General features: G+C 36.5%; 1 protein-coding gene across 3 annotated transcripts in view; it reads right to left on the bottom strand.

Annotated features, from left to right (window-relative positions):
* PPP2R5E (protein phosphatase 2 regulatory subunit B'epsilon) overlaps positions 1–13,403 on the bottom strand; it is a 148,254-nt gene that overhangs the window by 25,559 nt on the left and 109,292 nt on the right. For 2 of the 3 annotated variants that reach the window (XM_059914372.1, XM_059914371.1), the window contains exon 5: positions 9,874–9,966. The exons of the other annotated variant lie outside the window; for it this stretch is intronic. In XM_059914372.1, the coding sequence (XP_059770355.1) occupies positions 9,874–9,966 (93 nt within the window). The remainder of the gene's footprint in view (positions 1–9,873; positions 9,967–13,403) is intronic. 3 annotated transcript variants of the gene reach the window in all.

Raw genomic sequence — 13,403 nt, forward strand, 5'->3', positions numbered from 1 at the left:
CCAACACTGAAAGCTAGAAGACAATAGAGCAATTCCTTAAAACTGCTGAGGGAGGATGGGCTCCAACCTAGAAATGCAAACCTAGCCAAAACATCAATCAAGTATGTGGGTAGAATAAAGCCATTTTCAGAGAAGCAGGGCTCAAAAAATTTACATCCCATTCATGCTTTCTTAGGAAGCATTTAGAGTATGTATCCCACCAAAACGAAAGAGAGGAAACCAAGGAAATAAAGACATAGTCCAGAAAAGGTAAATCCCAGGATGGCCACTGCAGATACAGCCTAGAGAAAGCAACCAGTACCAACTAGAGCAGGATGACTGGAGCTCCAGAAAAAAGGCCTCCAAGAGAAAAGAAAAAAGACTAGTTATCAGCGTGGGCCAGACTGGGAAGAGTTGTATGGTGCTCTCAGAGAACTAAGGGATGAACTAATGACGACTACATAAGAAAGCAAGCAAGTGAAAAATAAGGCAACTACTAATTCTAGGGGTTAAAAAAAAAAAGCCCTACAAGAAAAGAAATGTAATTATAGCATAATGTGTGCCTTGGCTCTGAACAACATATACACAGTCATACTAATGCAAACACTACAATTTGATTGAATTAAATATTGTGCCATAACTGCATTGGAAAGACGTAAAGGCGGGAGATATAGAGGGAGACATGTAATGGCTTATAGTAGGAACAGATGAAAAAAATCAACAAATGGCAGTAAGAGTGCTATTTAGAAGTATGGAGATACATATGAGGAAACAGCTAGAAGATTTGAATGTGGTTACCTATAGGGAATGAGACTCTGGGTTGGGGAAGGATCAGGCAGGGCTTGCTATTTTTCTTTATAAACCGTATGAGCAAAAGACTTGAAACAAAAACCCCATTATCCTCCTCTACATAAAGAAGCAACTGCCCAGCGCTACTTCATGTAAAGAAAGAGTAAATAATCAATGAAATTAGTATTCTCAATGTTTTAAACCAAACTAAAATCAGATCTCTACATGTCTGGCTTTGTTTTTCACTTAAGCTACTCTGCTAGGTGAAAAAAAAAATATCTTCCTAATACCTTCACCTCGATCAAGTAATAAAGCACCTGGAGAAAATAGCCCAGAACCAAGAAAGAAGAGCCAGCGGCAGCCTGACTCCCGTGAATTGTAACAACTCAAGAGGACCAGCATATGAAATGAACTGACCTATGGGCAACCACTGAGCAAGCACAGCATGGACACGGGATCAAACGGTTGCACATTATAAGCTTCTAGCAATTCTGACTTCAGGACCCCTATAACGCAGTATAAAAATTTCAAAGGTGTCAGTCATACAAACGTGAACAACTCTGCCAAGTCACAAGCTTTTATTTCTCTCCTAATTTCAGCATTTTTCCTACAAAGTAGAGAAGTCCATTCTATTCTCCTTCAAGCATTTATTCCAACTGATTCAAGAAAACCCTGCGATTTAAAATTTTAAGACAACCAATTCGGTCAGCATTTCAAGAAAGAGTTGCTATGGTACATAATGATGCACTTAGTGGGATACAGGCAGGGACTAGCTACATAATTTGTGGGCCCAGCGCAAAACGAAAACGTACTGCTCCTTGTTCAAAAAGTACTAAGAATTTCAAGACAGCAACAGCAAAGCATTAAACTATGAACAAGGTCCTTCTAAGCACAGGGCCCTCCGCCCCTGCACAAGTTGCTTGCCTACCAAGCTGGCTCTGGATGCAGAAGTCAGAGCAGTACAGACCTTTTTTAAGGTTTCTGAGTTATAGGTTGGACAGGATGGGATGGGGTGATTTATTGTTAACTGGTAATGGCTATCTGATAAAATTCCTGGTAGAAATAAACTCTCTAAAGTTTTATCTGCTATAGACTCTGAGAGAGAAATGTAAGCATTTTGACATATTCAAGGAACTTGTTTGGAAAATAGTTCTTTGTATTAGAGCTGAGATTCAAGGCCTCGTGAATTTTATTTCAGTTAAGAACCTAACATTTTTTCACGGGTTGGTTTTGTGTCATGTCCAATTTGTCTTCAGTTTTTAAAACACAATAACAAAAGGTCACTTTTAAGGACAGGCTGGATGACTTGCATAATTTGCATGATAATTACAGTACCTTTCAGCTAAATATAACCGCAAATGTGAAGTACAAATTACTAACTAGCTATCTCCAGCAGTACATATGTTTATGGAGATACTTGAACAGTACATCTCTTAGCAACCACTGACTACTTTTCAGACTTGCAGAATGGTTGAAAGCAGTCTTTAGAGATATGCTACTAAACTCTTACTACGACAATTCACCCATTGACATAATTCAAGGTTTGGCAATTCATTTTTGGTCTTGGGGGAGGGAAGTGTCATAAAGAAACCGTTTTCCCAACCACCCTAATACAGATGAAAATTATCTTTACTGGGAATAGACAAGGTTGTTTCCAAAGCCTAGGCAAGCCAACACACTTATAGCTAAGTTACCTAAGTCTAAAATCAACAACATTACCATGGACACAAGGGCACTATTTAATCAATCGACTATCTTTGATAAGTCTCTGACAGCTTCCTTATGTAAAGACTTAGATTAAGTACATAAGAAATGCTAAAGGTTATGTAAATCTAGATTTAACAAAAATTACTACGAAATTTAAACAAACTAGTCCATTCTGAAATAAAAAAGAGCAAACCCTTCAAAGGTACAAGTCACTGACGATTTTGACTGGCCCATACAAAAATCTAGATTTCCAGGTTCTCTTAAAAAATCAGAAGAATCTAGCAACACTTGGCCCACTTAGCAATCAGCCAACAGTTAACAGAAACAGATTGGCAGCAGGGTCCGAGCTCTCTAGGTCACCACTGTTTCCATCAACTCCTTTCTGTTACACCCAGACTACTTCATTATGTATCACTTGTCTGGCCTCTGTAAAGATTTGAATGTGCTTTCCCTGGTTCTTACACACTAAAAAGTACATGCTCCTGGCACTAAGTAAACATTTACTTCTAACACTGATTGGAAGAAATCAGTTGGTGAAGTGGAACTGATGAGAATTCAAGGACAAGAGACCACATTTAACATCTTTAAAAATCCCAACAGCCCACGAAGAACCATATAAGCAGAGTCCAAAGGGCTTTTTGATTTTTTAGAATGGTAAAAGTTAAATTTCAAAAAATTAATAACATGCTAGGTAAGACATGACAGACTAACATCATGTAACTTCCTGGATTGAGGCTGTTCTAGAAAATAATGGTAAAGAAAGTTTTAAAAACAAGAACTGATCCTAATAAAAATAGTAGTGACAGCAGCAGTGTAACATTTACTGAACAGTTACTATCATCAGGAATTGTTCTTAGTGTTTACATGTGTATACACTTATTAAATCTGCACAAGAACCTTACAACATAATTACTATCATATAATGGATATTTTGCATCTACTTTCCAGAAGAGGAAACTGAGGCATACAGCAGTTATATAACTTGCCCAAGGTCATGCACTAAAAAATGGTAGAGTCTGAATCCAAACCAGTCTATACACTTAACCACTAATCTATATTGCTTCCTGCTGAGGAATTAAAACGAGAGGTATTGAAAGAGGCCCTTGAGGCAACACAGGAAGCTTGCCACCGAGCTTCAGACTTTAAAAGGACATGCACAAATGATAAAAGGAAGGAAATACAAAGAAATGTTAAGTATAAAAGAATGGCATAGTCTTATAAAAAATAGTCTTAGGAAGATTAATGCACAGAATCAGCTGAGTTTTACAAAAAATGCAAGGCAACAAAATGATAATGTAGCTGTAATTGAAATATTTTGACTATTCTTATTGATTATAACATACATGTTCACTATTTTTTAAGTGCAAAAAATAGAAATTAGAAAGTAAAGATCATCACACATAATCTTACACCCTACCACACAATTAATAAAAACGTGGTGTATCTCCTTCCAAAATTTTTAGTGCAGAGACAAACATTCCTTTTCCCTAAAATAACAGACTCAGGTTCAAAATATCATACTGTTCCATAATGTGCATGTTTCACTTAAAAACACATCATGTGTAGCTCTATCTCATTCCTTTTATAGACTGATGAATATTTCATTAAATGAATGTCCACAGTTTATTCAACCAACCCCTACTGAAGAACTTTTAAATTGTTTCCAATTTTCTAATAATCATTAACAATGAAACATTCAATATCCTTGTACATATTGCTTGGTGTACACATCTACTTCTCATGGAATTGCTCAGTCACAATCTGAGTCAATAGAATTCTATCAGATCTCCTCTTCAGAGCATTATACCAATTTAATATATATGTATGTAGGTAGGTATCTATCTTATCTATTTATTCATATATTTTTTATGAGTTTTATAGCATACTAAAAAGGGTCTTTTCCACCCAAGCCTCTACTATGTTGCAGTCTCCTGTACCCATACCATGCTGTTTTAATTAATGTACCTTTACAGTATGTTTTAATGTCTAAGTATCACTAGTTTTCTTTTTCAAAAACTTTTTATTTCATGAACTCTGAAATTTTCAAATAGAGAAACTACTGAAATTTTAATTAGAATTGCACTAAATGTACAGATTAATTTGGAGAGTCTATGGGCATTTTTATGATGGCAAGTCTTCCCACCTAGGATTATGTTACATTTCTGTATTTATTCAAGCCTTCTTTGCAAAATTTTTATTGTAAGTTTCACATAAATTTTAAAATTTTGTTTCAAAAGGTAGAAGTTTTAAAACTAATATTGGAATCAAGAAAAATAAGACATCCTACCAATGTGGACAGGTAATATAATATGAGGATGTGAAAAGAGGAATTGATATTTAATGAGCAACTATTAGGCCCCATATATGCTACCAGCAGACATTTATACAAGTCATATTATTTTATCATAACAGCCTATTTTTTTGTAACTTGTAAGAAAGACGACTGTTATTGTCATTTTACAGAAGAAAACACTGAGGCTCAAAATAGTCAATTATCTGCCCAAGTTTTCAGTACCTGTTTAAGACTGAAGGTAGGGAGCCTGTGTTTGTATCCATAGTGCCAATTCAATTAAGAAGATTTAACAGTTGTCAGTTTGGGGGTATATCTTATTTTATTGAACAGTATCTCACTTATTCTGTTATCTACATGTCATGAATGAGGAAACTCGTGCTTGGTAGCACGTGTATTAACTTGCTGAAAGTCACATTGCAAGTAAGCAGAAAAGCCAGGGTTTGAATGTAGTTTCTTCTTATCCCACAGCTCATATTCTTAGCTCCTAAAATATACTTACAGTACATAGGGGAGTAAGGATTCCAATCCAGAGCCTTCTAAGTTTCTCTCCACTACATCCTGTTAAAATAGCCCAATTCTTATTTTGCTTTTGGGGATGCAGGAATCAGAGTCAGAACAGACTGTAAAGAATACAGCTAGCTGCTACAGAAAGTAAGTGTAAATCTTGTGGCTAGAATAAATTATGTCTTACTAAATAAAAGAGTTCTGAGTTGAAAACTCTTTTTGAGATCTTTGAGAATCCACAGAGAATAAGAAATCTGCTCAAAGAAAAGGAATAAGGTGAATGTCATCCTGATTTGCAAAAGGGAAAAGTATGAGGGTTCCCATGGCACAAGAAAACCAGGCTAGGACCAGGTAGCACCCTGGGAGTCCATGGGGTAGAGAAAAAAGAGGGAAAACTGAGGGTGTGCAAAATGAATGAGCTGACTAGGCGGTACAGACATACGAAGGACCTGCCAGCTCAAGGACAGTTAAGGCATGGTGGTCAGAGGAAGAGGACGGTAGGGTGGGATGGGGGATAACAGAATAGAATCTCAGCAATAACGCTCAAGCTCCAAAAGGCTCACCCATTGCCATCAGGTCTCAAGTTGGGACCAAAGCTCTTGAGGAAGGAAGCTTAGGAGAAGCAGGCAGGGGATTGAGTCTCCACTCCTAGAAGGTGTTGGGGCAAACTTAGGGAAGGAAAAGGAATAGGAGGCCAACTTTACAGGTTACGAACATGAATGAACAGGGTAATTTGGAAGATGGCAGCTGATAGGCAACCAGAGCTTATCCCCAACATGAAAATTAGTGCACTGGTTAGTCACATGATTACATTCAAGTACCACTCAGTGGTGACATTAATTCCACCAATACCCTGACTGACTCCTTCATAACTGATGCAGGCGCTGAGGTGAGCCCTGGTCTAAAGGCTGAGTTCATCAACAGATCCAGCAGAGGGAAGATAAAGAAGGCAAAAAAGTTGAAAAAATGAGGCAGGGACTGAAAACATAAAGCATAAGTAGATGAGCTTCACTATTTACACTTTATTACTTGTCTCTCACAAAACTTGGGGACAGATGATCAATGCCATGATTTGCAAGTACTTAGGGCAACATTACCAGTAAACCAACAGTAGCCGCCAGAAGTTCACTAATGCCCCGTGGCAGACGAATGGCGTTCCTTTTTATTTCTTTTTCTTTTCATTTATTATTATTATTCTTTTTGGCCGTGCCCGCAGCTTGAGGGATCTTAGTTCCCTGACCAGGGGTCAAACTCGGGCCCTTGGCAGTGAGAGTGCAGAGTCCTAACCACTGGAAAGCCAGGGAATTCTGGCATTCCTTTTATGATAAAGTTCCAAGGTCCACAGAGGAGGGGAATGCTGTAAACATGAAGTCCTGGCTTCTACCATCACATCTGACGAAGTCTCCACACTCTCCTTATAAACAAAATTTTTAAACGTGAGGATGAGGACATCCTAGGGTAAATTTCTTTTTCTTTTTTTTTTAAGATACTTCTTTAAAAAAGTAAATTTATTTATTTAATTTTTGGCTGCGTTGGGTCTTCGTTGCTGCACGCAGGCTTTCTCTAGTTGCTGTGAGTGGGGGGCTACTCTTCATTGTGCTGCACGGGCTTCTTACCGCGGTGGCTTCTCTTGTTGCAGAGCAAGGGCTCTAGGTGCGCGGGCTTCAGTAGTTGTGGCACGTGGGCTCAGCAGTTGTGGCTAGTGGGCTCCAGAGTGCAGGCTCAGTAGTTGTGGTGCATGGGCTTAGTTGCTCCGCAGCATGTGAGATCCTCCTGGACCAGGGCTCGAACCCGTGTCCCCTGCATTGGCAGGCGGATTCTTAACCACTGTGCCACCAGGGAAGCCCCCATCCTAGGGTAAATATCTAACCGGCTTAAGGAGGGAATCCAAACACTGTTATTAGTGAATCTGTGCTAAAATAAAGGGAAGTTGCTAAAGGCATGCCACAGGCCTCTATCCTGAGTCCTGGTTAGTTTAACAATTTTAATCAATGAGACCAATTGCTAGTAATCACAGATGTGATTGGAAGGCACAGTGAGTAAGGTGGATGACAGAATCAAGATCCAGAAAGATTTCAGAAGGCTGGGGAGATAAGATATTCCATAGGAATACATGTCAGATCCTACACCTAGATAAAAAAGCAAACTGTAAAATGAACAAGGAAAAACGAAAACGGGTTTATGACAACATGCATAAAACTAAATTAGAAGTCAGTTAAGATCACAAGCTTATTAACCTAAGTTAGCAGTGTCATGGAACAGCAAGAAGAGCTAATGAGACTTCCCCTTTAAGAACCCTAGCATCCAGACAAGGGAATGGAGACCCTCAACTCTAAGCTGCATTGGATTCACCAGGCTCAGGGCACCATGTTCAGACATGTCATAGATGTCATCCTTGAAGACAAATTGGACACATGTCGAAGACCAAAAACTGACAAATGAGACAGGGTTGACAGAACTAAGGACTCAGTCTAGAGCAGAGAACACACACTGACAGCTGGTAGGCTAGATCCAGAAGACAGATGGCTTTAATTCATTCTGAACAGGATTTTAAAACTATCAGAAAATTTCACAAAAAAACTGAATTTGGGAGAAAAAAATTTCTCTTGGAAAAAAAAAAAATGTCTGGCAATAACTGAAGAAAGAGGTATAGTCAAAGCTCCCTTCAGTAGGAGCTGGTCTGCCTCCTATTGGCTGACATCTGGCCACCAGACTATTATAAATGAGCCTATAGGCATTTGAGTTGTAACTGCTGTTTTAGAGAAAAAGAGGCAAGAGGTAAATACAAAAGCTGTGTTCTAAGACCTGAAAGGTTATGCCTGGGCTAGTGATATACTAAGGGACTCTTCTGAAGAAATAAGGCCAAAAGGTATCAGGTATAGGGAGATTCAACATAAAAAATAACTTTCTAACAAAAACAGAACAATCTACCTGAGTATGTGGCCCTTCCTCACTGAAAAAGGGCAAGGAGAGGTCACCCCTCATCAGGGTCTCAAAGAAAACTGATTCACGGCGTAAAGAACTAGAAGAGACAACCCAGAATGTCCCTTCCAAGTCTGGGTTTCTCTGTTGTTTTAATTTTAGGAGCTTTATCGGTACCCATCGACCACGGAGAGCACACTGACTGGGCCCTTTGCAGGATTTCCTGTTTCCATGTCAACTAAACACAGTGTATACTGTTGAATCATTATCTGATCCTCTCGGGCACTTTAATTTACCATAAATGTAAGAGAACCTTGTTTTTCATCAGTGTTGAGAGATGGGGGCTACTCCTGTGTTGAAGTCATTCCAAGTTATGGTAAAGGGAATCACAAGGAGGCATCATGGTTTAATGGACAGAAAACCAGAATAGGAAATGTGCTGGGGAAACCTGGATAACTTTTCTACACCTCAGATTTATTCATCTATAAAATGGGCACAAAACTTAGCCATGTCTCCTCTAGATCGCTGTATAAATCAAATTAAATAATGCATGTAAAAGTGCTCTGACAACTATACAGTGCTACAGAAATGCAAGGACTTTCCAATACAAACACAGACCTGTTATGTCTTGCTTTTGTTTTGCCTGAAATGCATTTTACCTACTTGGGATAAGGGTCTGGATCAATCTATTTCCAAGTGATCCATGAATCTACCTATTTATCTACTACCTCTCTAGCTATATATCAAATCTCACTTTTACAAGGCTTCTCAACCTAGTATGTCCAGAATTCTAAATGTATTAATTTAAGGAGGGGGAATGAGGTCATCAATGAGGTTATCAACCTTTATCCAAGTAAGGCATAGGAGATCAATTTTCTCCAAAGTAATGCTTTAAATTTGAAGTTCTGCATATTGGCTCACTAGGAGATATTTATTCATTTCCACATAAGGCATCTCATTAATCACTCAGAAAGGAGTTACAACAATCCATACGTCAGTTGGCTCAAGTACGCAGTTTTATAGATGAATGTTAACAAGAGCAAGGAGATACTACCTAAATATTCAGGGCCATGAAAGTACCCAATTCCAGGGTAAAAATATATGATTTACAGTTATAAAATGTAAAACGACAAATCAAGAAAAGTACGTAGGTACCCTGAAAAGTTCCAAACAGATAGGTGAGAGTTAATCTCTTCAAGGGAATCTTAAGGTGTTAAGCTGTGCTACTTCCTAGTTGTGAAAGCTCACCAGTACCCTGACTTTGATTATTTATTAAAGCTTACCTATGCTCTAGACCATGCCTACTCAGTTTTAACAGATGTATGAAATAGTTTAAAATCCTCATGCAAATAGAAGTTTTCAAGCTTACATAAAGATTCACACAAACTAGGGTTATACAAATGAAATTCCTTTATAATTAAACTTTAAGAAAGAAAACTGCAGGGATTTAGGCATTAGCATTCCTTGTTGTTTAAAATGTAATTAATTTCCAACACAATAAATTAAAGAGGTACCTATTACTTTTAATGGGCAATAATGAAAACTAACTTACGTGTATATATTTGTTTACAGGGTGATATAACTGTCACTGTAAGATTTTGTAACAAACATCAAGAGAAAATGAGATAAATTGTTATCAACTGAAAAACAAATACATGCAACCACAATAATGTGCTTACCTGTAATACAAATTTCTGATCTATGTATTTTTTGGCAATGCTGGGTTGGAATTCTTGGCTTTCCAAAAATCGTATGAAAAACTCATATACAAGCTGCAACAAATAGGTTATCGTTAATTTCAAAATATAATTCACTGAGAATAGTATCAAAAACCTTAAAAAGCTCTAATACTAAAACTGACAAGGGGTTTAGTAGGTTTTAATATCATTCAACTAGCAGTGCTAGCCTTTCTTGTAGCTCACAGCTGCTGTTACGATTTTTAACTTTTTAAATTTAAAATCTGGAAACATAGCCAAAGAGAGCAAATAAAAATCTCCCATAATCTCACCATTAAGAGTTAACCACTGTTAACACTTTAATGTATAAAACTCCCAATTTTTCTCTATACTTCTACAATATACCAATGTACTATAAATATATAGATATATAAATAATACAGTTTTAAAACTACTTTTACAATCTAAACAATATATTGTGGACAATTTATGCCAACAATATCTAAGCCATCATTCTTAAACTACAAGCAGTCCATTATACATATTTATAATGAATAATTCCAATACTCATAATTAATTTAACCAATATCCTATGCTTAGACACTTAAGTAGTTTTTAAATTACTTCTCTATTAAATTATGCCAGAATGTACATTATATAACATGCATCAGTGTGCACGTGTTCAATTATTTCATGAGGAAATATTTCTAAAAGTAGAATTGTTAGATCAAAAGATATCCAAACATGTCAGGATTTTCAACATTCATTACCAATTTCCTTTTAGAGAGTTTATGGCAATTTTCACTCCTCTAAGCAATATATGATGGTGTATCAGGATATTCTCATCTGCAAAGAGTAAGAATAGTCTCATCTGCAGAGTCAACCTCAAATAACCGTTTTGATAAACCGTGGGAGATCACTGTTTATGCTCTTTGCAAAATAAATCTATGTTAAAGTATACATTAAATCCTGGTGTAGTATACAACAGTATATCAAAACCAGGACTTTCAGGAGACAGGTAGACACTGCGTTGAAAGTCTAGCTCTACCCCTTACTAACTGTGTGACCCTAGGCAAGTTAATTTCTCTAAAAGTCTGTTGTTTCAACTGTATAATGGGGATGATAATCCCTGAGATTAAATGTGATTTTATATATATATATATTGCCCTCTGCACAGTGATTAACACATATCACCACTGTCATTACTGTCATTATTGCCTAAAACAGCATTCTCAAACTTTTTAGTCTCACTCCTTTACACTGAAAAATTATTGAAGACTCAAAAAAGCTTTCTGTTTACGTGAGATATATATATGAAAGTCGAAATAAAAATTGAGAAAATTTAATATATTTATTATTTTAGAACAATAAAATATATCACATGTTAACATAACTAACATATTTTTGTGAAAAACAAATTTATTTTCCAAAAAAGTTACTAGGAAGAGAAGCACTGTTTTTTATTTTTGTAAATCTCTTTAACAGCATATGAAAAGACAGAATCTTATCTGCCTCCATATTCAAGCTGTCGTAATATACTGTTTTGGTTAAAGTATATAAAGAAAATCGAGCTTCACACAAATCTACTAGCATGAAAAAGGGAAAGTATGTTCATAGTCTTTTCACGTAATTGTGGATACTTTTCTTTGATACTACACCAGAACTCGACAGTCATTTCTTGAAGAAAAGTTGCAGTTGTAGAATCTGAAACTGTATCAATGAATTTTTCATACCATTAAACTAAATTCCAATCATCTATCTTGCACTTTGGATGATCTTTACCCATGCATGATTGCCTGACATCATTCATTGGCCAACTGGAAAATATTGGTTCACTGAGTTATGGAGATTTTTCAAATGTTGACACATTTCATTACATAGTATCAATAAAAGTCACATTCCTTAATATCTCCAACTTTATAAAAAAAAAAAAGTCTTTAAGCTTTGGGGAGCTGTAAAGCTCAAGGTAACAGATAAAGGAAAGATAGTTTTTCCAAAATTCTAATTCTAAATTTTTCTTCAATGCTTTAATTTTATCAGTAGTAAAACAATTGTTTATTTGTTTTAGAGAAAACATACACCAAATACCCAAGTCAGAACAACCATAGTTTGTCAGGTATTCTTTCAAGTAAAAATGACACTTCATGAAAAAACAGCTAGTCTAGCTTGCAGTTCAAACAATCACAGAAATGCTTTAGCACAAGATAACTATTCAGTATGCAGCAGATGTGCTTTATGCATACTTCCCATTTCATCATGAAGAATATTATCTTTAATGTGTACTCAAAGGTCAAGATTTAATAAAATTAATAATTTTTGCTGCTTCTTCAAGGACATTCTTGATTGAAATTGGCTTTTTTTTTTAAATTGTAAGTGCATGGCAGTGAAGAATATGACTACTAGACCAGTTGGGCGCAACTGCCTTATTTGTGTTAATACAACAGCAATTTCAACCACCATTGCTTTTACAAATATTAGTGCAAATGTCAACACAGTGAAAGGAGCAAATAATACAGTATTATTATAAAACTACTTTTGACCTTGCAGGCCACTGACAATTAGATCTCAGGCCCCCCCTAAGGGTTTACAGATACCACTAACCTAAATGTGTCACATGGTGACCTTGTGACTTCAGACTCTAACACTTACATTAGGTATTCACGTTAGGATTTTACTTCTTTATAAAACTATGTTTTTCTCTCTGGAACTCTGAATTCAGAAGAAACTTCTTTCCCAGTGGTCTGAACATTGCCAAGTTGTACTTCTAGTCATAATAATGCCTGAGTTCAAACACCCCCTAGAAGAATTGTTCTTTTTTCAATACACTAATCTTTCAACTCTTGGTTTTACAAACAGAACATCAACCTTGTTCAAATAACCCATAAAAAGGGGTTTCATCTCTCTTTTGATTCCCACAAAGTGGAGAGATTCTCATCTTCCAGGCCTGACTTGTGGGCAAGCAGGGCTTTCCGGTGGGATTGGCAAAATGTCCTCTCCCCTCTGGTCCCTTGAAAGCAGTATGGTTTAAAAAAGTTTGATGGAAACACTTCAGACATATTAATTAATAAGCATAAATGTTCTCTACTTTAACAGACAGATTTTACCTCAGAATCAAAAATCTCCCTTAAGTTTCTAAAGGGAAAGACTAGGGACTGGGGAGGATAAATTACTTTTCAAGGTCACATAAGTGAATTCTTCAAGGAACATGAGTAAAAAGACTTTAGCATTCTGGTTTTTCAGTCCCCAGTGTAAAGCATTAAAAACAATCCCTTAGGTGTAAATGGAAGTCCGACAAAATCGTATTCTACTAGAAAAACAGACCCAATTTCAAAAAATATGCAAAAAATAACCATGGTAACCATGGGATACCAGTTTAAAAGATACCAATGCAGATAATAGAAAAGATCAAATGACACACATACAGTAGACCTTTTGACATATGTCAACTAAAAATTTGTAGATTTAATACTTTTTCTTATTTTTAAATATCCTCAAAGATCCGATTTGTTGTAATGAGTAATTCTATACAAGCC

The sequence above is a fragment of the Balaenoptera ricei genome, chromosome 2 (genome assembly GCF_028023285.1).
Source record: "Balaenoptera ricei isolate mBalRic1 chromosome 2, mBalRic1.hap2, whole genome shotgun sequence".
NCBI classification, from domain to species: domain Eukaryota; kingdom Metazoa; phylum Chordata; class Mammalia; order Artiodactyla; family Balaenopteridae; genus Balaenoptera; species Balaenoptera ricei.